We start from the raw sequence: 25,722 nt of genomic DNA, 5'->3' as shown, positions 1-25,722 counted from the left end.
AAAAACTGGGGATAGAAGGAACATACCTCAACATTGTAAAAACTATCTATGCTAAACCCAAGGCCAACATCATTCTAAATGGAAAAAAATGGAAGCATTCCCTCTAAAAACTGGAACAAAACAAGAATGCCTTCTTTCACCATTTCTATTCAATGTAGTCCTCGAAACTCTAGCCAGAAAAATTAGATGAAAGAAATTAAAGGAATATGGATAGGAAAAGAAGAACTCGAACTATTATTATTTGCTGATGACATGATTTATACTTAGAGGATCCAAAAACCTCCACCAGAACTCTTCTAGGATTAATTAATAAATTCAGCAAAATAGGATATAAAATCAATACCCGTAAATCAAATGCATTTCTAAACATCAGTGATGAATCCTCTGAAAGAGAAATTAGAAAAACTACACCATTCAAAATAACCTAAAAAAAAAAAAATACCTGGGAATCAACTTAACAAAAGAGGTGGAAAACCTGTACAAGGAAAATCACAGAATACTAAAGGAAGAAACTGAAGAAGACCATAGAAGACGAAAAGATCTCCCATGCTCTTGGATAGACAAAATAAATAATGTCAAAATGGCCACACTACCCAAAAAGCTATACAGATTCAATGGGATTCCAATTGAAATACCAATGTCATTCCTTATAGAAATAGAAAAGGCAATCATGAAAATCATTTGGAAAAATAAGATACCCAGAATAGCCAAAGCAATCCTTAGCAAGAAGAGAGAAGCAGGAGGCATCACAATACCAGGCCTTAAACTGTACTACAAAGCTATAATAACAAAAATGCCATGGTATTGGCACTAAAAGAGACATGTAGACCAATGGTACAGAATAGAAGACACAGAGACAAACCCACATAAATACATTATCTCATACTACACAAAGGCACCAAAAACACACACTGAAGAAAAGATAGCCTCTTCAACAAATGGTGCTGAGAGAACTGGAAATCCACATGTAGCAAAATGAAAATAAACCCCAATCTCTCACGATGCACAAAACACAACTCAAAGTGGATCAAGGACCTAGGAATTAGTCCAGAGACCCTGCATTTAATAGTGAATAAAGTAGGCCCAAATCTTAACCATGTCAGATTAGGCCCCAACTTCCTTAACAAGACTACTAAAGGGCAAGAAATAAAATCAAGAATTAATAAATGCAATGGACTCAAACTAAAAAGTTTCTCCTCAGCAAAAGAAACAATCAATGAGGTGAACAGAGACCTACAGAATGGGAAAAAAATCTTTACCATACACACCTCAGATAGAGCACTAATCTCCAGGATATATAAAAAACTCAAAAAACAGAACACCAAAAAAACAAATAACCCTATCAATAAATGGGCTAAGAAACTGAACAGACACTTCATAAAACAAGAAATACAAACAATCAACAAATATATGGAAAAAATGTTCGTCATTTCTAGCAATTAGAAAAATGCAAATCAAAATTACTCTAAGATTTTATCTCACTCCAGTCATAATGACAATTATCAAGAATACAAGCAATAATAAGTGTTGACGAGGATACAGGGGAAAAGGCACACTCATACATTGCTGGTGGAACTGCAAATTGGTGCAACCACTTTAGAAAGCAGTATGGAGATTCCTCAGAAAACTTGGAATGGAACCATCATTTGACCCAGCTATCCCATTCCTTGGTTTATACCCAAGGACTTAAAATCAGCATACTACAGTGACGCAGCCACATCAATGTTTATAGTGGCTCAATTCACAATAGCTAAACTATGGAACCAACCTAGATGCCCTTCAACAGATGAATGGATAAAGAAAATGTGGTACATATACACAATGGAACATTACTCAGTCTAAAGAAAAATGAAATTATGGTATTTGCTGGTAAATGGATGGAACTAGAGAACATCATGCTAAGTGAAATAAGCCAATCCCAAAATACCAAAGGCCCAATGTTTTCTCTGATAAGGGATGCTGATCCATAGTAGGCTGGGGGACAGGGGGTGGTAGGGAAGAATGAAGGAACTTTGGATTGTGCAGAGGGAAGGGGTACAGCTGTGGGGATGGAAAGGACAGTAGAATGAGACAAACATTATTACCTAATATACATGTATGATTACACTACTGGTGTGACTCTGTACCATGTACAACCAGAGGATTGAGAAGTTGTGCTCCCTTTGTGTATAAATTGTCAAAATGCATTCTACTGTCATGTACAACTAATTAGAACAAATTTAAAAAAAAAAAAAAAAGAAGGGAGGCCAGTAGAATAGAAGGGGATCAAGGGGAAGGAAAATGGAGGTTCTGGGGAATGAAACTGATCAAATTATACTGTTTTATTGTGTGCTAGTATGAATATATTTTAACAAATCTCAAGATGGGGAAAAAATGTTTCATTGATTTTATACTTCAGGGTTGACCTACAGATGCTTCCAGCAGGGTTAAAGTGTTGACAAAGGCACAAGCCAAGCCAAAATACCACTTTCAGTAAAGTCATTCCTTGTGTTCCATGGGAACCAACTTATTCACCTTTTGGGGACATAGAGATATATGGAATCCAATAAATATATGCAAACCCAGGGGAAGATCAGACTTAGCATCCTTCACCCAGGTCACAGCAAGGGTGCCATTAATGACACAGGGAAGGGATCAGTGTCACTAGAGTAAAATGAACACAATCCCACAAAGGGAACTGAAACTCAGCATAACAACTAGAGCTGCCACAGAATGAAGTGAGGGTTATTAGTAGTGAGTGCCACATCAAAAGGATTTTCAAAAAGGAGTTGGCTCCCACCAACCAGGAATACTATGGAAAAGGTACAAGTGATAGGGTTTGGACACAAGTAGTCTATAAGCCCTCCTGACCCTGAGATCCAGCAGGCCATCAAGAAAAGATTGAGAGAGCTGGGCACAGTGGCACATGCCACTAATCCCAGCAACTTGGGAGGCTAAGGTAAGAGGCAAGACCAGCCTTAGCAACTTTGTGAGGGCCTCAGCAACTCAACAAGAATCTGTCTCAAATTTAAAAAACAAAAAAATTAAAAAGGACTGAGGATATAACTCAGTGGTAAAACACCCCCTTGTGTTTAATCCCCAGCACCTAGAAAGAAAGAAAGAAAAAAAAAAAAAACTGCCAGGCGCAGTGGCACACGCCTATAATCCCAGTGGTTTGGGAGGCTGAGGCAGGAGGATTCAGAATTCAAAGCCAGCCTCAGAAAAAGCAAGGTGCTAAGCAACTCAGTGAGACCCTGTCTCTAAATAAAATACAAAATAGGGCTGGGGATGTGGCTCAGTAGTCAAGTGCCCCTGAGTCCAATCCCTAGTACCCCCAAAAAAGAAAAAGCTGACAAGTAGAAGACTTGTGAAGAGGCTCAGGCATATGGCATTGCTTCTTCCAGATTCTCAGATGCCCCTGTAGCTTCCCAACTCAGCAACACAGGGAAGTGAAACTTACCATGAGTGAATCCAGATAGGACCATTTGCCAATGTCAAGGATTTCAAAACAATTTCCAACTACTAAGGGCCAATTGAGAATCAAAAGTATTTAAAAAGGAACATGTCAAAAGAAACACACAAAAAACAAATGGAAAAGGAACAGGTCACATATAATATATAGGCCTTTCTTCCATTATGAGTGATAATATTTTTTTTCTGAAGAAAAATTCAAACATTGATGATGATCCAATTTAAAGACAATAGTCTGGGGTAGAGATGTAGCTCAGTGGGAAAGCACTTACCTAGTATATATGAAGCACTGGGTTCCCTTCCAAGCACCACAATAATTTAATAAACACAATAGATCTTTGTTACTTAAATAAATGACACAAGCCAGGCATGGTGGCACACGCCTCTAATCCCAGCAGCTTAGAGGCTGGAGGATTGTAAGTTCAAAGCCAGCCTCAGCAAAAGCAAGGTGCTAAGCAACTCAGTGAGTCCCTGTCTCTAAATAAAATATAAAAACAGGGTTGGGGATGTGGCTCAGTAGTGGAGTACCCTTGAGTTCAATCCCCAGTACCCAAGAAAATAAATAAAGAAATGACACAGTAAAAGTCTATATTCTAACCTGGAAAAATGCTGCAGTGAAACATCTCGTATCTTAACAGAAAGGTCTGAGAGCTGTCACTAGATAGAACTAGCTATCAGATTTAAAAGGAAAAGAAAACCACTTCCTATGGAGAAGTGATAGGCAAAGAGGCTGAAAGAATAAAATTCCACTATAACAACCATGGGAGCTACTTTTGCTAATAAAAGGATGTTTCCCCAGAAAGCGTACATGCAAAATTCTGCCTAGTTTCAGATTCACTAAAGCCCATACACAGACCCCAGATAGCAAACACCAGTCCAATCAACTTCTTGCCCTGTACATAAACTTTATCTTCCTCTCTACTCTCCTTTTTTTGGGAGCACATGACTTTATTTTTTCTATAGACTGCTCTTTTTAAGCACTAAGAACCAAAGCTAAACTGAGATAATCTGAATCCCATCTTGAGCGAAAGACTATGGCAGTCAGGAGAGGATTTTACCAGCCTATAGAAGAAGACTTCAGAAAGGAGGATATTTGAATACACACTATCAACAGAGCTTCCAGAAACTAAGTATGTCAAGATGACAACACTGGTAGCATTTTCCAGAAGTAATAACTGCACAAGTAGTAAGTGCAGCAAGAGGTTTGGGAACATGCACACATCTCCTTGTCTTTTCATAGGGGAAGGACCATGCATACAAGAAAGGGGATGGGCAGCTTGTCTGTTGCCAGGCTGGTAGCATCTTCAACAGAATGAACAGCAGAACAACTACTATTTTTCTGACAATTCAGCAACTAATTGCTCAGGTTTGACAATTCCAGATCTAATGTTCCAAATTCAATTTCCCCAAATTCTCCCAAACTACATTCATTAATATTTTTTCATATATTCAACAAGTATTAACAGAAACCAACTATGTATTAAGTAGGAGTGAGGACAGTCGATTAACAAAAAGAAGTTCATCACACACCTTAAGTCCTTGGAAGGACTTAAATCCTTGGAAGGACTCACAAGCTATACACACACACACACACACACACACACACACACACACACACACACACTGTCCAGAGGTGATAAGAGCAAAGCAGACAAAGGTTGGGTGTCAGGGGCCCAGAGACTGTAGGGGGATCAGGGAAGACCTCAATCACGTGTGACCTTGAAGGAGAAATTTGAAGGGAAGAATTCCTGAGGCTATCCGAGGCAATGGTACCTCAGGTAGAAGGAAAAAGCCAGAAGCAGAAATATGCTTGGCATGTTGAGCTACATGCACAAAAGCCAATGTGGGTCAGCAAAGTGCATAGGACCACCACAGAAGATAGGGCAGAGTAAGAAGCTCACATCAGGGAGAGCCTGAGAGGCTGAAGACTGGCTTTTTTAATTCCAGTGAGATGAAAGTCACGAGAGAATGCTGCCTAGAAAAAAAAACAAAAACATGATCCTACTTACATCTGAAGTGGTCTCTCTGTATTCTGTGTGGAAAACAGATAATGGGGGAAAAAAAGGTCAAGAGGTGATTACAGTATCACATGCAGGAGATGACAGTGGCTTAGAATACTGAAGGTAGATAAAAGAAAGACAGAACTTGCTGATGGACTAGATGTAGAGTGGAAAAGAAAGAACAGGAAAGTGACTGAGATTCCTGCCTGGCCTAAGTAACCAAAATGACAAGGAAAGACTAAAAGAGAAGGAGATGATGGTGGCAAGGGAATGGGAAGGTAAACTCTAAACAATGTACTTTAGCCATCTAATTGACAGTCAAGGAGATGAATGGATGAGTCTCAAACTGGAAAGCATGGTGTGGGATAGAGATGAAAATTCAGCAGTGATTACACCTTGGGATAATGAAAGACACTGACTGACCTTCACAAGATGCTTCAAGACATAAAGATAGGGCCCAGAGAAGGCTCTACCAGCCTATGGAACGAGGCCTACCTGCTGCAATGTTGAAAGATCAGATTGCTGAAGAGATATCAGCAACGGAGACTAACAAAAATAGGAGAGCTGAGAGGCACACTGTAGCAATGTCAGGAGACATGCTGCCATATTGTACCAATTACCTTAGGAAACAATAAAGAAAACCATTTAAAGGAGTCAGAGATTATCAAACAAATGCTACTGACGGCAAAAGGACTAGGCCACTTTATTAAGCAATGTGGAGCTCCTTGGTAAGCTTGAGAAGGGTTGTTCCAGAGGAGAGGACAAAAGAAAATCTGATACAAGCTTCCCATTTTTTTGTTTTGTTTTGTTTTGTTCTGTTTTGATTGGCTTTTGCAACAGGACAGAGTCTACCTGTTGGAGACTGGCAGAGATGCTTGATGAAGATGCTTTACTAGAGAGGAAGAGTTCAGAGAGAGGCAATGCCTGTTAAAATCAGTCCAAGTACTATAAGCAGGGGTATTGAGCACAAGTGGAGATATTGTCCTTAGATTGGAGCAAGGGTGGCTCATCCACCCAGATCTATGCAAATCTGAGGATCTGTGATGGCTATTAACCTTTCCATCCTACCAGCCAGATCAGAATTCTAATTAGCTGGGCTTTTACAGGCAAAGAAAAATGTAACATTTCACTAGAGTTTGGTCTATTATGGCTCTTCCTTTCTTCCAAAGGTTTTCAGGATCTCTGCAACCTGACTCAGAGATAAATTCTGTAGTGATTCACCCAGGGTATGTATTCTCTAAACAACCCACAGGGCCTCTCCTCCAGAGCAGAGGTCTCCATTTCCTATCAGATGTCACCATCTTTTGATAAACAGGTATTTACTGCTATCTTAAGAGCTACAGGAATTATGGAAAGGGAATAAGAGTTCCAATTTATATCTTTGAGTGTGGTAAGTATATTTGGGGAAGAAGGAATGAGGGAAGATTCATGCTCAGATAAAGTGTCTTAAATGGATAACCTTTCAGGTTTCTTCCTATTCTGAGATCCTAGGATGCTAGTCTTCAAGGCCTCAGACAGGAATTAAACCTGCGGTGAGTACCAGCTTATATTCCCTGTATCCTGAGGGCTCTCACCAAAAGTGGCCACATTTTCTATTCCCTCCTATAAATGTATATTTTGCACCATGCTCTGATTTAAGAGGTGCTAAATACTATCTATTGCTTGGGAAAAAATGAAACTGGATCCGCTCAGCCAGTGGAAAATAGCACAGTGTCAACAGACACAGTGGAAAGTATTGGAGTAACAAAAGGTCTAATTCTGGTTCACGTGGCATCATTCCCTGGTTGGCTGCTACCCTTTCCCAGGCACCTGCCAATATATTCCCACATCCAGCTAGATCAAGCATTTACCTAAAAGTGCAGCTGCCTGGCTCCGTCCTCCAAAACTGCGGCTAAAGGAGCTATGCCTGCTAGCATAGGAGGCTGGCCGGCTGGGCAGCCAGGGTAGGAGAAAGGCAGGAATCTCAGAGTGCAAGAGCTCTTCTGCCACAAAGGCAACCTCAAACCACTTGCGCTGGAAACTGGCAAAGTCATCCACGCCTACAGTGTGCCAGGTGGCAGTGGGTTGCTGCATGGCCACTGAAAAAAAGCAGAAGGGAGAGAAGGATACCTCAGTACAAATGCTTATTTTCTCACTGATGCATGCTACAACATGGATGAACCTTGAAAACATATGCTAGAAATTAGACATAAAAACCACATATTGTATGACTCCATTTATAAAATTTGTCCAAAATAGGAAAATCTTTAGACAGTAATGAAAATAGTCTGGGACTAGTCAGAGGTGGTGGTTGCACAAGTACTAAATGCCCTTAAAATGGTTAATTATATGTTATATGAACTTCATTGGAACAAGTAATTTATATTCAATTTTATACCCATAATTTCAGAGCATATTCTGGTAAACCCCCTCCCCTTCAATTTGAAGGCAAAAATAAGTGTTTACTTATTTACTTAAAAATAATTATTTAAGAAAAAAAGTGACAATGGACATACTAGTGGCTACAAGGGAAAAGTTCCCACTTCTGTCACATCCTTGGACAAAACAGCACAGTGAGTGGCACCAGCTACATCAATTCATGTATGATTCTTAGACCTAAAGGTGGAGAAACTATCTGTCTGCAGGATGGGAGTCACTTCCAGCCAAGGTCCACACATGTGCTACATGTACAAGAGAGGCTGGTCTGAGTCCTGGGTGCCTCCAGAACTAAACAAGTCAGCTCTCACCATGGCCACATGAGAAACTGCTTCTCTCTGGGGATTATTTTTCCTTGTATATGTTTTTTTTTTTTTTTAAAGGGCTGGGGGTGTGGATCAGTCGTAGAGTACTTGCCTAGCATGCATAAGAACATAGGTTCATCTCCAGCACCATAAAAAGTAAATAAATAAACAAACCTGCTTCCTGGATGCATGAGTTCTGCACTCACAGACTTAATCAATCACATATTCAAAATATTCAGAAAAAAATGCTTCTATACTAAACCTACACAGACATTTTTCTTTTCATTATTTTTAGATAATATAGTACAATATAGCAATTACATTGTACTAAGTATTATAAGTCATCTAAAGATGATTTAAAGTGTATAGGAGGATGTAGACACATTATATGCAAATACTATGCATTGATATAAAAGACTTAAGCATCCACAGATGTTTGTATCCTGGAGAAAATGGGTCCTGGAACCAATATCACTCTAATACCAAAGGATGACTATATTTAAAACATATCCTGGAAAACTTGTGAGGACTTGACAGACTTCCTGGGAGAATATCTGGAGCCTGGAAACCCAGGAAGTAAGAAGTGCTATAAATCACAGATTGGAGACCATTATGTCATCATCAAAACCACCTGCACCAGGTGGGAGTGGAGAGGTAGGGTGCTATATTTAAAATCAGCTACCAAAAAATGCTGTGAGGATTCTCATACCAGGTCCTTTGGCCTCTTTTAGGTTTATCTTCCACCTACATTGTCCTCAACAAGAACATACTATAGGGGCTGGGGATGTGGCTCAAGCGGTAGCGCGCTCGCCTGGCATGCGTGCGGCCCGGGTTCGATCCTCAGCACCACATACCAACAAAGATGTTGTGTCCGCCGAAAAAACTAAAAAATAAATATTAAAAACTCTCTCTCTCTCTCTCTCTCTCTCTCTCTCTCTCTCCTCTCTCACTCTCTTTAAAAAAAAAAAAAAAGAACATACTATAGCTTAAGAAACTTTTCTCTCTGGTTATGCTTAAATACAAATGCTCAAATGTCAACTTAGAATATAAAGTCACTCATGTTGCTCAAGAAGCCATCAAGTGAAACAGTAGGTCACCAGAAAAACACCCACTCCTGTGGGCCACTACATTTGCCTTGCTTCTGACCTCGGTCGGGCTCTTTGTCCATTACTATCTTGTAGAAATAGAAACCGTAGATGAAGGTCCGCCAGGCTTCACCAGATGCATGCATGATGAGCTGTTCTTCCAGCATTTTCTAGGAGAGACAATGAAACTCTGAAGTTTCTGCAAAGGGACTTCTCAAAGTGGATAGTCCCCAGTTGTGCACTAGAGTCAAGGGAGTAATAGGAGCACTAAGGAGACCCTATCTTCAAACTACCCACTAGACATAAAGATTGTACTGTGTTAAATATTATCCTGGTATAAGTCATATCATTACATGTATATCATCAAATATTTCAAACGTACAGAAAAACATAGAAAAAAATCCATGTAGACCACCATTCAGCTCTATCAAATTTAACATTTTGCTATACAGTAGCCCCACTTTTTCTGAGAGAGATATGTTCTAAGACCCCCGCCAAAGGATGCTTGAAAAGACAGGTAATACTGAACCCTAGATATTCAATCAGCTCTCTGAATCTGTGGATTCAACCTACTTTGGATCAAAAATATTTGAAAAAAAAGTTCCATCTTTATGATCATGTATGAAATTTTTCTTGTCATTATTCCCTAAACAATGCAGCACAAATATTTGCACTGTATTAGGTATCATAAGTAATCCATAGAGGATTTAAATATATGAGAAGATATACAAAGATTGAGCATCTACAGATTTTGGTACCCACAGGGATCCTAGAAACAATCCACAGACACTAGAGGACAACCATATAATTTTTTCCTATACATATCTATGACAAAGTTTAACATGTAAATTAGGCACAGTAAGTGATTAACAATAATGATAAAACAGAACAATTATAAGAATTTACTATAATAAAACTCAAATTATTTGTTTCTGGAATTTTTCATTTATATTTTTTGACCACAGCTAACCCAAACCTTGGAAAGTGAAACTGGGATAAGGGAGTGAAGGGGCATTACTGTACTGACTTCAGTTCTTTTCACTTTAAAACAAAAAACAAAAACCTATGGACCACTCTTTCCTCAGAAATAAATAAGAGCAATATTCTCAAGCAAGTTTTTTAAAATGCTATTATATGGATATGTATTGACATGACAGTGAGGTGTTCTTGTGGGATTTTATTTTATTTTTTAATTTCACTGATTGATTGATTGATTATGTTACTATCGATTAAACCCTGGGCTACTCTACCACTGAGCTATATCCCCAATCCTTTTTTTTTTTTAACTGTATTTTGAGACAAGGTTTCACTAAGCTGCCCAAACTGGCCTTGAACTTCTAAACCTCTTGCCTCCTGAGTAGATGGGATTATAGGCGTGCACCACTGCACCCAGCTGAAATTTTAAATAAAGGATATAATACTATATCATTTTATAAATTAGTTTTCATCAACATCATGCTTCTGACATTTATCCATGTTGATACATATACTTTTAGTTAATTTTGTTTTAACTGCTGTAGTAACATTCATTATATGAACAAAGAAATAGTATTCTCAGAGTGATGGAAGTATATAAAGATTTTAGGGAAAGACTATGAAAAATAGCACATTGAGATCCTCAAAGGAAGAGCTGAGGATCACATGCTAATTCAAATCATTTTATTGACAATCCAGTTGCTTAACAAACCACCAATTTCTAGTAGGGATCTCTATATGGACAGGATGGTATGAACCAACTCAGTCACTCAACCTTACCCAATTCTCTCCTCTCATGTTTGGTTCTAGTTCTGAACAGCATAATTAAATTCAGCAAGCGTCTGCTAAGTGCCTACCACGTACCAAGCAAAATACAAGGCACCAATGATATACAAATGGACACTAAGAGGTGGCACACTCTCTGGGCAGGAGATTATATAGACAGATTCTTCACTCTGGCTTTCTAAGTGCTCTGACAAAGTAGTACAGGGCACTAGAAGCCCCTGAAAGAGAGCCTTGAATTCAGGCTCAGGTCTTCAATAAGTAGGAATTAACAAAGGTAAACTGTGGGCTTGAGGTCAGGAGAAGAATATTCTCCAAAAATCTTTCACAGAGATTACTAGATTCAAAAATGCAGATTCCTCTCTGAATGTTTCAGTTAAAGTAATAAATAATTGCCAGATTTTTGAGATAAAAAGTATATTTCAAAGCAAAACCTGTCCTTTCATCGACTCCATATATGCCTTACACTTACTAAAAACAGATTTTCACCCAACCTGCCGATGGGACCGAACAGACAGTTCTATAGGACCTGTCTTGCTATTTTACCTGCATGATGTCAATGGCCATTGCCTGCGTCTGGACCCCATCCACATTGTTTATCAGCCAGTGCACCACCTCAGCACTGATAAAGCAGCATGGCGAGAGGCCCTTCTGTTCAGAGAGCAACTGAACTCCTGTCCTGGGTTCCAATGCAGTCAGCATGTATGTGTGTCCAGTGGCAACAAGCAGAAAGAGAAGATGAGAAGTCAGAAAAAGCGTTTACTATATGAAATGAGAACCCCCATAAATTAATTTCTTTATGTAATTCCTAGACCGAGAGAAATCCCAACAAGACAACAAAAGGTGTTGTGGGGAAAAAGATAAAGGGGAAGAAGGGAAGTGACATTTAGAGAACATCTTACTTATCAGGCATCACACTATGTCACATAACTATTCCATTTAATCCTTCCAACAATGTGTTTATCCACTCTTTTTGAAACTCCACACTTCTAGGTAAGCTCAGAGAAGTCAAGTAACTTGCCCATGGTCTCAAAGCTGTTAAGCAGAAGATTCAGGTATAAATCCACCCAACTACAATGCCTGAGCATTGCCATGGCATAGGCCTTCAGGAACCTCCTGACCCTGCACCACATATATGATGAGCCACTTACGAGGGGTGCTTCATGGCTTCCAGGATCTCTGCCAGGGTGGAAGATGATGTCAAGGAGCTTGCTGCCTGCTGTTGAGAACTATAACACAGAGCATAACAAAGAAAGAGGGCACACACATGAGCAAAAGCAAAAATATTAGAAACATGGTCTACTTTTTAAAGTGCTGAAAACTAGGACAATCTTGACAATGTAAGGCATTCAAGCAAATTCTGAACAGCAGTATCCTGGGGATATCTCATAGAGGTTTTCCTACTTCCTGACTATACTCACTAAAAAATAAATAAATAAAAGGAATTCAAAGTGGTCTTATGTATTAATAAATATCTTAATAAATATCTCCCCATTTAATAATATGTTTCAAGCCCAACCATTTCCAAGAAATCTTCTTGGACTGGTCTAGTTTTATCCAAAAAGCCTTTTACATGTCACTTTATCTCATCCTGACCACAGTGCTAGGTAGTTATGGTCAGAGCATGGGGTCTATGCTCTATTCTAACCAGAATCCCAGTATCATCCCAGCTATAGGACCTCTGGCTTTTCTTGACTTTAGTTTCCTAATCTGAAAAACAGCAATAATACTATTCCTGCCTTTCAGGGTAGCTGCGAGGCTAATATATGTATATTACTGAATACAGGACTGATATATGTGAAGCCCCAATATGGAAAACAATACTAAACAAAATAATGATAACTTCAACACTTTGAAACTTAGATTGGTTGCAGGAACTGGTGAAAGTCAAAGAGCTGAGAAGCCCCAGAGTCTGGATCTGAATCCAGGTCAATCATATTCCAAAATCCAGATTCTTTCTATAACCTGCTGCCAGGGCTGGGGCTGTGGCTTAGTGTACAGTGTTCACCTGGCTTGTTTGAGGCACTGGGTTTGATCCTCAGCACCACATAAAAATAAATAAATAAAATAAAGTTATTTTTTAAAGAAGAAACAACATCCAGTTTCTATAACCTGCTATCCATGCTCTCCCTAATAGTATGACAGTTCCTGAAAACATGCTTCATACTCAGCAACTGAACAGTTTCCAATCATAGCAAAATGGGTCATGTCTAGGACTTAGGTGGATGCTTATTAGAGTTTCTTTTTTTTTTTTTTTTTTTTTAGAGAGAGAGAGAATTTTAATATTTATTTTTTAGTATTTGGCAGACACAACATCTTTGTTGGTATGTGGTGCTGAGGATCGAACCCAGGCCGCACGCATGCCAGGCAAGCGCGCTACCGCTTGAGCCACATCCCAGCCCCTTATTCGAGTTTCTTAAACCTCTCTTTTTCCTCTGTTCCATACTCCTCTGCTTGCCAATTTGGAAAGTTCAAGACTTACTGTAGCATTCCAAAATCTCAGGTTTAGAAAAAAGTCTTTTAAAAAAAACTTCAGAATTTTCTTCTGATCCTGAAGAGTCCAAGAATCTGGACAAGTAGTTGTCCTCCCTGCAAGAACACCTTCAAAGGCAGAGGACTAAGCTCCTCCATGCAGCAGTACCCATTGCTAATGACTTCCTTACCATGAAATGGAATCTGTTATCTGTAATTTTCAATCATTAGTCCTGATTCTGCCTGCTGTGTCATTTTTGGTCTTCTCACCTCCAATGTAAACATCCCTAATTCCTCTTTTCTTCTAAAAGCAGAAGCAAACCTGCCACTCTACCCTCATACACAATGAGGTAGATGGAGGTATTCCCTGTGCACTGGGCAGCTCTTCCAATCTCACCCATGGACACAGTCAAAAAGCCAGCCTGGTTTTGCCAGGGATATGGGCCTGGGAGAAGACAGAGAGTAAAGAAGCCCGGGACTGAACTGATCATTGCCTCTACTAGCCACAATAAAAGTAGTGCAGTGGATGAGGCAGAGGTGAAACCAGCACAGAATTTATGACGTTAAGGAAACAGTGACTGCTAGCAGGAGCCAGCCAAATAAACACTACAGAGAACCTTCTGCTATTAGGGAAAGGGGTGTAAAAGTCAAATTTTCTTAGATCATTAATTCAAAGACCACACAGTCAGTATAGTGAGGCAACAAGAACAGCTTGGGCAGAATTATTATAAAACAAACATAGCTGGGAAGGAAATAAGAAATTTATCAAAAATTGAAAACAGCATTAAAATCCAGGGCACATTACCCCATAAATATGTAAACTTATCATACATTGATTAAATTTTTTTAATATTTTAAGCAAGGTACATTGGCACATGCCTTTAATACCAGCTAGTCAAGAAGGCTTGAAGCAGGAGGACTCCAAATGACAACTTAGCAAATCCTGTCACAAAATTAAAAGGGCTGGGGATGTAACTCAGTGGTAGAGTGTTCACCTAGCATGCAGGATGCACTGGGATCAATCCCAAGCATTGCAAATACACAAACATACATACATACATAAATAATTCATTTTTTTTAAAGCAGGGGTACTTGTTCAAGCAAATAAGATACAGAAAGCTTCTTCTTATTCTTCTGGATACTCAGGAACAGGGAAAAAACAGCCATGTTTGGCCACAATGAGTGACTCACTCATTGTTCATTCATTTTCTCACTGACTACATGTATCTCACGCACAGTATCATGCCACCAGGGCAGTGGTGACCAAGAGATTTGTCTAGACCCCCTTCCTCAAGCCCTGTACTCTTCCATAATGTCTGACACATTTCTATGTCTCTGAGGGAACTATCCTGTGAGAAAGGCAGAGCATAGATCATTAGCCCCATCACACAGGTATGGGTAAGCAATGATTTATGAGCATCTCATATGATTTGTGATAGTCAGAACCTGGTCCTGGCTGAATCTGTAGTTCAGTGGTAGAGTGTACACCTGCCATGCATAAAGTGAGTATGATTCCCCACACCCCCACTGCCACCACCACCACCACCACCACCACCAAACAAACAAAAAAAAAGATCTTGGCCCAAAGCTTTAGAATCCCATCCTCCATAGTCCTTAAGGATAAGGTTAGACTGTCCTCATCCCACGAGGAGAACAAGTTCGGCCGTTCTGAATCTCACCTGCTGTCACTAGAGTTTGCAGATGGAAAGGCCTGTTCTCCTATGTTCTGAGCGTTCCCAAAGGTCTGGCTGTTGCCTCTGTCCACAGATTGACCTGTGCTTACCCCCAAACTGGTGTTATCCAACACCGGAATGACAGTTTGTTCCAGAGATACCTATAGAAGATTTAAAAATTAATACTGGAATCCACAAAAAATCAACAGGGAAACTTAGTAAATAAGCTGGCTGATTCATTCAATAAGCATTTATATACATACATGCACACATACATATACACAAAAATAAAATCAATAACTACCACCACCACCTATGCAATCATTAAAGCTACTTACATACATGGTCTTCCATTCCTCTTACTCCCAGTCCCCACAGGGACCTGATAGAAGAGTGAAAGCAGTCTAGAGACCACACCTAGTGCTGTGTGCCCTGCCTTCTGCTACAGCAAATGGAGATTCCCACTCTCCAAATCCTCAGAACCAAATAAATTACTTCAGCACCCAACTCAGACAAGATTTACACTAAAGAAACCCCTCCCTCCATATAGACAGAAGAGAAAAGTCAGAATCATTCCTTATAACACTTGGAGGAGGGGAGGAAAAAACATTTAAAGACAAATGGGTGAACCTCTCCATCTACTATGACTCCCCCATTCCACCCCAGTTCTTTCCTGTATCTGTAGCAATACACTCAGCCTTCTGATTGCCCAGGTTCAAACCTAAGAGGTATCTGACAGCTCCCTTCTCCCCTTTATAGATTCGCATGCACTTCTAAATCAGGCTCACCCTTCCTCTGATCAGGGAGGGCTGGACCAGTCTCTTAACTAGCTCCACAATTTCAGCCTTTCCCCTGAAAACTCTTAACTGGAAGCCACTTTCATTTGAATCTTCTGTAAGAACAGAATCCACCTCATTATTTTATTACTCTAAAATCTTGTATCTCTCTATGAGCTATACCATTGAGAACCAACTCCTAGGCCATTGAGGGTTCTGCACATTTGCCTGACCTGTGGCCTTGCCATACCACCTGACATCTACATTTCCAGCTAAATCAGAATCTGCTTATATAATCCTGTATGTGTGTTCTGTTACCCTGAGATTCCTCTCTCCACAACCACTGGCTAAAAGCCCATCATCTTGAAAGGCCATTTTAAATGCTGAGCCCTTAGTAAATTACTTCATGATTCATTCCACCCTAGGCTGAAGCACTCCACCTCTATGAATCTCTCCTGATAACGTCCAGGTTTTGCTTCACACAGTAACATTATACCTATCTCACCTCCTTTAAAGGTCCTACAGCACACATCTATGCCCTGCTCACCTAGAATCCCTACAACATTCATCAAAGGTTGCATCCCATAGCAAATGTAATAAATAAGCCTTCCAGGGCACTCTGGAAAAGTATAAGGTTCTTAATTTGTGATTCTTGGGTACTACTTCCAGAATGGAGCTACATCACCAGCTCTTTCTAATGGTTATTTTGAAATGGTCTTGCTAAATTGCTAAGTCTGGCCTCCAACTTGTGGTCCTCCTTTCTCAGCCTCCCTGGGATTACAAGAGTGCACCACTGTGCCCAGCTGCATATTTTGTTAGATGATATAAATATTGCTCTTCCTAATAAAGGGCTTCTCAATCTCAATCTCAGCACTATTGTCGTTTGGAATCAAATAAGACTGAGGTGGGGGGGGTACTGTCTATACACTGTAGATCTTGAGCAGCATGTCAGAAATACCTCATCCATCTTTTCCCATCTCCTAGATATGACAGAAATATCTCTAGATATTACCAAATGTCCCTTGGGGGGTAAAACTGTCCCTGGTTCTGAAAGAATCACTGGGCTCTCCTACAGCAGTGAATGATTTAAAAGAAAACCAAATAAAACACATAGTCTTTGCTGGTACCATAAACACCTAGAGCAGTACAAAAATAAGCATCCTGCAATTATCAGCCACCATCAGCCCATAACCAATAAGGCTTAGGAATAGGCACTACCAAAATTAAATTACAACAAGCTAACTGAGGGAGACTAGAACTAACTCTAATGCACATAATAAGACTGGCTCATAGGCCCTTTTGGGCCCCTCTAGTGCAACCTAAGAATTGCTCTACCAGCCTAAATTAAGGGATACTGCCACAAATGTACATGATTCTTTATTCTGGTAGAGATGTGGTTAAAGAGTTATTCTCTAAATCGTAAGTTGGCAAACATTTTCTATAAAGGACCAGATAGTAAACATACTAGGTTTTGAGGGCCACCTGGTCTCTCATACAACTATTCAACTTTGCACAAGCACCAAAGCAGTCACAGATGATATGTAAATGAATGGGCATGGCTCCATTCCAATAAAACTTTATTTACAAAAGCAAGATGGTGGGCCAAATTTGCCCCATAGTTGCCTAATCCCTGTTCTGCATCACACACAATCTGCCTTTAATGAAGCTGCATATTTTCCTCAGATCTTAATAAGAGGAAAAGTCATGCTTCTCCCGAAGAATTTGTCTTTATCTTCTGACCACTCAGGCACAGTGACACATGCCTATAATCCCAGAGGCTTGGGAGGCTGAGGCAGGAGGATAGCAATTTTCAAAGCCAGTCTCAGCAACTTAATGTGACTCTGTCTCAAAATTATAAAAATGAAAAAAAAAAAAAGGGAGTGGGGAGCAGAGGCTGGGGATGTAGTTCAGTGGTTAAGTGCTGGGTTCGTTCCCTAGTTTCAAAAAGTAAAAGTTCAGAGCTAAATGTAACATAAAGTACTAATTACAAATCCTTATATTGAATCCTATCTTATTTTTTTATTTCCTGAATTTTCCCCATGTAGGCACATTTTTATTCTAGAGGTTGCATTTAGTTCCACAATCCACATGGAGTACATTTTTGAAATAAGACTAATGGTAAACAAAAAGAAAAGGCAGGATGAACAGAATGGTAGTCACCACAGGTAGAAATCTAGCAAACAGTCAAAAAGGATGATATTAATCTATGATGTGTTTCATCTTAATATCCCCACCCAAAATCTTCCTTACAGAGGTTCCATTTAACATATGTAGATATTCCCCTTATCTTCTTTACTGTTAGCTAAATTTAGTGACTTGCTTACAAAGAGTAGAGCATAAAAGAGGGAAAAAGTAAATTCACAGTGGAGATAGCTGGCAAATACAACATGACCAAATGATGAAGGTTACCAACACAGGCATGTCCTGCAGGTCTCATCTATCCCAATATGACATAATGAGAAGGGCAACTCACCTCTGAGGTACCACTCCATTGTAACCATGAGAAAAAACACCAGTCAAACCCATAACTGAGGACATTTTACAGGATACCCTGGCCAGGACTCCTCAAGACTATTAAGGTCATAAAAAAAAAAAAAAAAAAAAAACAAGGAAATGAGATTGGGTACAGCACATACTTAATACATATGAGACCCTAGGTTCAAACACTAACATACACACACACAAAAAAAAAAAAAAAACCCACAAAACTAAGAAAGACTAAGAAATGGTTACAGACCAGAGGAGACAGGAGAAACATGACAACCAACATGTACACAAAAGATTCTAAATCCGTATGTCAAAGAGATATCTGAACACTCATGTTCATTGCAACATTATTCACAATGGGATGCCTAGATTGGATCCTGCCTGGAACAGAAAAGAAGACATCAACAGAAAAAATGGGGAAATCTACACAGTCTGGTGCGCTCTCTCTCTCTCTCTCTCTCTCTCTCTCTCTCTCTTACACACAACCATCAGCAGCAGCACCAACTGCCAGTCTCTGCCCTACTTCCTAGCACTCCAAAAGCTATGGAAAATGGTAAAGAGAGAGCCCTGTCAGGGATGCCTCTGAGATTAGCATCAATCATCACAGGTGCCTTGACAGGCCTTTTACCACCTCCACCTGTCACATTCCTGCTTTCTCAGGCTAAAGAATAATCAGTCACCAGTAAGCAATCAGATCTGCCCGACCAGTTCCCAAATGTGCCTGGAGGCTATTGGGAGATAGCACTCTATTCTCTCTTACCTGGAGACAAATGGGCTAAGTGGTACTTCTTCCTTCCAGACACCCAGCTCCTTCAGGTCAGGCAGAGGTACCAAAAACAGACCCTTGACAGAATCCTATATACTGAAGAGCAGGTGGGAAGGACTAGGAATAAACTCCCAGACCCATAGCCGGGTGTTCTGCAAGGTTTATGACACCAGGGAAGAAAGAAATATCATCCCAAATGAAAATACTCCCCCTGCCCTCACGGAACTTACCATCTGGGGATAGGAAGGGGATGACACACATTAAGTAATATTTGTAAAGGATTTTTCATTCTGTACCTCCCATAGTATTTGACACAGACCACAGACCTATATCCAGCAGTGCTTGGTATATACTATCTCAACTGAACTGAACTTTCTCTGCAGGTATTGCCTCCCTTTCCACATGTTCATCCTAAAACCTCTTCATGAATAGTTATTTGTGCTTTTATATCTCACATAACTCCACAAAACATGAGGCTATTATAAATAAACCTAATAATATAAAATAAATACATGAGAAAACCCAATAAAGAGAAAAAGCATGTAGAAAAAGTGTGAAATTATAGTATAATCAAGTAATTTTTTGATCTACAATAACATTTTTAACATTTAGAATTGGACCACGCAGTACAGAAGCTGCTAGCTAAATGTGGCTCTTTAAAATATAAATTAACAAAAATTAAATTAAATATTCAGTTCCTAGATCACATTAGCCACACTGCATGCCCCTCGATAGATATATATGAGCAGGGGCTACTATGTTGAACAGTGCAAAAATACAATATTTCCATCACTGTAGAAGCAAAAACTGCAAACAAAAAATGTGTGAGGGTTTACAGGTATTGTTCAGTAGTATAGCATTTGCCTAGCATGCACAAGTCTTAGGTTCAATCCCCAGCACTAAAAAAAAAAAAAAAAAAGAAACGAAACTTGGGCTGTAGATAACATATTGAAGCACATCTGGCTGAGTTTTGGAGGTTTGGAGTTGTTGTTTTTCTTTTCTTTTTTTTTTTTTTTGCAGTACTGGGGATTGAACCCAAGGACTCCTGCATGCTAGAGCAACATTCCCAGCCCTTTTTTAACTATATTGTGACATGGGGTCTCACTAAGTTGGCAGGCTAGCCTTGAACTTGTAGTCTTCCTGCTTCCACCTCCACCTCCACCTCCACCTCTCAAGTAGCAGGCATGAACCACAGTGACAAGGGCTGAGTACTTGTTTTTAAAAACAGGAAGGGCTGCATGCTGCTTGGTAGACATGTGATTTTTGCTAGATAGGAAACCAGACTTAGTGTCTAGCTTATTTACATGCAAGACAGAAACTTGGATTTTTGCATTAAATCTCCTTTTAAGTATTTCCAATCAATTCAAATTTAAAGGGGGGGAGAAAAAAAACAGCAAGGCCAGATACATTTTGGGGACATTTGAACATCCTGATCCTTTGCGGAAGCCCTGCACAAAGACTTCAAGTAAGAACCTGGCTTGTGGTGGAGGGTTTAGGTTAAGGCAAAGTTGGTTAGTAGGTCCCAGAGATCCTCAGGAGGGATTGAGTCCTTGGACATATGAGCCTTCTATTCATGTATGTCTCGGAAGAAAGAACGCTGAGCAAAAGGCACTTTTGGACACATCACAATCTTAAGACTCTCCAGAAACTTTTGTCCATGAACACACTAAAAACTGCTGCCCTAACAGATGTGGTCCCAAAGTTCTACAGAACCCAGCATTTGTGGGGCCATCACAGGGTACAATTGTCTGGGACTATGTGTCATCTCAGGCTCCTCCTCTTACATACTTAAACCAGAATGGTTCCACATTTGAGTTGGATTTCAGGGTTTTTTATAAATTGTCAATGGGACAAATAGGGAATCCTATTATTTTAAACAAAAAGGGCCACATTGTTTTCTGTGCCTGTCTTCCCTACCAACATCTCAGAGGTGATATTTCCTGAGCACCTCCTATGAGCCAGGAACTGGATTAGGAGCTGAAGAATTAACAGTGAACAGAACAGACATTATAGTTGTCCCCTTGGAGCTTAGTTGGGTGTGGAAGGTGAGTACAAAATTCCAGTCATACAAATGTGAAGTGGTGAGAGAAATGAGATGCTGAAAAAAGAATTATTCAAGTGCCTGATATGGGATCTGTCTCAAGGAGGAATTAACCAGACATAGTCAGGGAAAGCACATGCCAGGGCATAGCAGCAGAAGGAAATCTGGTGCTTACAGCGGTCACTGGAGTATAAGAGTGAGGATGAGAATGAGGAAGAAAATGAGACTGGAAAGTTTGGGGCCCCAATTGTGCAGGACCTTTCATGCATAATAAGCATTTCAATCTTTATCCCAAAGGAAAGAAAGGCTTGAAAGTTTAATGATGGATGATACAATCAGACTTCATTTCAGAAAATAACCCTGGAGGCAGGATAGAAAACAGATTGGAAAGCATCTGGATGGCAGCAGAAGACCACACAGGAGGCTGCTACAGGGTATATTGGGAGGAGTGTGTCCATGGACATGGAGATAACTGAACAAAGTGATGACTCCAGAAACATTTACTATGCAAATCCAACCTGTTATGCTGGGCTGGGCTGGGCTGCTGGGACCTAAGCCTCCTTATGAGAGTATCCGCTGGGGATCAAAGAGTCAAGAAAGGGAAGATACTAATACTGACTAAGGTCTCATGTGTCAGGGCCTCTCTTGATCACCACGTCCCTTTAGGCTCTGAACTGTAGACAGAAGACATCATATGGTTAACTCCTAAGGAAAAAATTACCTGATCAAGTGTTTCTCATGCCCTCCAAATTCTTATGTTTAATTATGTTTGTTTGTGATGACAAAAGTCAATTTCTAGAGAACAGGAAAACTGCAACTCTAGTCTAGCTATCAAACAAAGAGTGGCAAATTCATCACAGTCAAAATGATTAACTGGTGGCATAAGGGAGCACCAACTGTGACACTGTTACTTGGAACCCCCTGTGTACTAATGTCAGCTTTAGTTTTACAGGTAATTTTTTTACCTTAGTAAAGTTGGATTGCAGTGATAGCTCCTCCCCCCCAGCTTAACTAACAATAATCTCTTCTCAGTAAAGACCTACTCTGAGGGACAAAAAACCATGGCATCACCTTTGCAACTCAGCAAGAACTGAGGACTTTATATTCCAAGGTCCAGTAGGGTCATCATAGAGCTAGAAACGGTGGAAAAGGTCACCCAGCTGAAGCCCATTTTTAGACACATTGAGAAAATTGCTGATTAGTTCAATCAAGCTCATTCACTGATTTATATTCCTGTGCTCCCTCCCACTCCAGACTCCCTCAACCATACACAGATCCACTATAAAAAATAACTGTGAGGGGCTGGGGTTGGAGTTCAGTGGTAGAGCACTTGCTTAGCATGTGTGAGGCATGGGTCAGCACCACATATAAATAAATGAATAAAATAAAGGTCCATCAATATCTTTAAAAAAAAGGAATGACTGTGAGCCGGGTCTGAGCTAACCACAGAGATGCTTCATCTCATTTCACTCTCATAGCAACCCTATGAAAAGAGCAGAATTATTAGTCCCATTCTATAGATAAAAAACCCAAGGTTGGGGGAGGTTAGTGCAGTTGGCAAAGAGAGAAGTTTGCACCAGTTCATGGAGTAATAGGCAGCTTGACACCAGAGCCTAAAAGCTAATAGTCTTTTAACATGTAGCTCCTTTCTTTTAAGGGGCTAACTACACATTTGATATTTTCTGGTCCTGGATTAAGGTGGAAAGAAAAAACAGAGAGGGAATAGTCCTTAATAAGCAGAGATGCATTAAATTGACAATATAATCTGGCAACATAGTAACAATCACCCTTCAGTATCTGCAGGGAACTGGTTCCAGGACACCAGGACCCCCCAGGATATTTAAATCCAAGGATGCCAAGCAAAGTGGTACATGTTCATAACGTCAGCTACTCAGGAGGCTGAGGTAGGAGGATGGCAAGTTCAAGGGCAGCCTCATTAAAGACCTTCAACAACTTGACAAGACCCTGTTTTAAGACCAAAATAAAAAACAGAAGGACTGATGTAGCTCGGTGACAAAGTACCCCTGGATTCAATCCCCAATTTTAAAAAGATTAAAAAAAAAAAAAAAAGCCAGGTTTTGATGGTGCATGCCTGTAATCTCAGCAGCTCAGGAGGATGAGGCAGAGAATTGCAAGTTCAAAGCCAGCCTCAGCAAAAGTGAGCTGCTAAGCAACTCAGTGAGACACAATAAAAAACAAAATAGGGCTGGGGATGTGGCTCAGTGGTGAAGTGCCCGTGAGTTCAATCCCCAATAAACCCCACCCCACCCCACCCCCATGCACAAAAAAAAAAAAATGGCATACTATTTACATATAACCTGTACACATCCACCCATATACTTCAAATTATCTCTAGATTATGTATAATACCTAATACAGTACAAGTGCTGTACAAACAGTTGTTATACTGTATTGCTTAGGGTTTTTTGTTTTAGTTTTGTTTAGTTTTTTTGTGTTTTCTTTTTTGTAACTGGGGATCAAACCCAAGCCTTAATGCATGTGAGGCAAGTGTTTTATCAGAGTTACATTCCAGTCCTGTATTGCTTAAGGAATAATGATGACAATAAAAAGTCTGTACATGTAAAGTATAGATGCATTTTTTCCTGAATATTTTTGATACACAGTTGGTTGAATCTGTGGATAGACATAGAAAGATGACTATACTAATCCTAATCATTATTGACAACATGCCCATCACATACCCAGCTCAATGTTAGGTATTTATATCATTCCTGCCACATTAATTAGAAGTGTGTTACTTTGCCAAGCATGGTGGCACAAGCCTTAATCCCACGTGCTCAGGAGGTTGAAGCACGAGAATCCAGAATTCAAAGCCAGCCTCAGCAATTTAGCAAGGCCCTAAGCAACACAGCAAGATTTTGTCTCAAAAATAAAAATGCACTAGGGATGTGCCTCAGTGGTTAAGCACACCTAGGTTCATCCCTGGTACCAACAAAAAAAAAGAAAAGAAAAGAAAAAGAAGTATGTTATTTTATTTCAAAATATATGGGGGTTTTCTATTATCAGTATTTCATTGACATGTAACTTAATTGCACTATCATCAGCAATAGGCTCCTTATGATTCCATTCCATTGAAATTTGTTGAAAAGAGTATATTATTTCTAATACTCAAAAGGACATGGGGCATAATCCTAGAAACTCAGGATGCTAAGGCCAATCTGGGCAACTTAGTGAGATCCTGTCTCAAAATAAAAACTGAAAAAGGCTGGGATGTGTAGCTCAGTGGTAAGGCACCCCTGGGTCCAATTCCCATACCAAAAAAAAAAAGAAAAAGTGAACATAAAACAATTAAAAAGGTACAATTTAATTTTGTATATATGTAGGGAGCTCCCTTACTACCTCTAATATAAGTTAATTTTGTAAAAAATTTACACATTTTTTTAACAATACACCTGGTGGGTAATATAAACTTTATGTGCTTCTCCCAAAATCTGATCTTTATGTACTATTCCCAATTGTAAAGAATCACACTTTTGTCCTACAGGTGAATTCTACCACATGAAGTGTATGGATTATTATGTTATTATTAAATAACTCTCTTGCAGCCCTATATTTATTATGTTAAATTCTAATCTAAGTCCAAAACTGTTCACAAGGGCATGTCTTGGGTAGAAAGCAAAAGACAATATGGTTTGATGCAAGCCTGTTTTAAACAAAAAAATCAAGTGTGCCTCCCACATTCAGACATGAGAAAGGTTTGGATTAGGACATGGAGGTCCTGAGACGCTTTTACTCAGGGTCATGAACTCATGAGAACAGGTAGATACAGACATCTGAAGACCTGCACAACAAGCATGGCAATATCTGATCTCCTATTAAAGGGGAGACTCCAATGTTAACCAAATCCACAGTGTAAGGGCTCAACCACTCACTAGTTGAGTGCTCTATGATCAGCTAGCTTCATTAAGTCTTGATGTTTTCATCTGGAAGAAGGGTAGATAATAACTTCACCTTATAGGTTGAACTAAAGATTGTTTACAAAGCACCAGCAGAGTGGGCACACAATAAATGATGCTTTTGAATTCTATTAAATAAGAAATTATGAACCTCCCAATTCCATCCTCTTTACATTGCCTCATTCAGCATGAACCCTGTTTACTGGATTCTCTATAACTAAAGTCAATTTCCTATACTACTTAGCGGCCTCAGGAAAGGAAAGAACACTATTTCCCTTCACCAGGGACCTATTAAAACAGTTATTGTTAATTATAAAGCAAGTCTCAAGTCAAGGCTATGTGTCCTGTATTTAAATCCCAGCTCTACCCTATGCTGTATAAAGCAACTTCATCTCACAATTTCTCCATTTCTGTAATTAATTTCTGTAATTAATTCTGTAATTAACTTTTAGGTTATGTTGTGAGATGAAATACTTAAGGAAAGTGAAGAATTTTAAGGGCTTGAAAGCCCTTAAAAATCTAGTCTAAATCTTTTATTTGACAAATGAGTTGAGTGAAGCCCAGAGGGTAGGCAAAC

At 39.6% G+C, this 25,722-nt stretch overlaps 1 protein-coding gene across 1 annotated transcript in view; it reads right to left on the bottom strand.

Moving 5' to 3' along the window:
- Positions 1-25,722, bottom strand: part of Depdc5 (DEP domain containing 5, GATOR1 subcomplex subunit) — a 163,037-nt gene that overhangs the window by 16,284 nt on the left and 121,031 nt on the right. The window contains exons 34-38 of the mRNA XM_077796039.1: positions 15,165-15,319; positions 12,165-12,242; positions 11,560-11,692; positions 9,317-9,425; positions 7,301-7,528 (exon numbers count right to left, since the gene is read on the bottom strand). Coding sequence (XP_077652165.1) covers positions 7,301-7,528; positions 9,317-9,425; positions 11,560-11,692; positions 12,165-12,242; positions 15,165-15,319 — 703 coding nt within the window. The remainder of the gene's footprint in view (positions 1-7,300; positions 7,529-9,316; positions 9,426-11,559; positions 11,693-12,164; positions 12,243-15,164; positions 15,320-25,722) is intronic.

The sequence above is a fragment of the Urocitellus parryii genome, chromosome 3 (assembly GCF_045843805.1).
Source record: "Urocitellus parryii isolate mUroPar1 chromosome 3, mUroPar1.hap1, whole genome shotgun sequence".
Lineage (NCBI taxonomy): Eukaryota > Metazoa > Chordata > Mammalia > Rodentia > Sciuridae > Urocitellus > Urocitellus parryii.
This window is presented reverse-complemented; position numbering and strand designations above follow the sequence as displayed.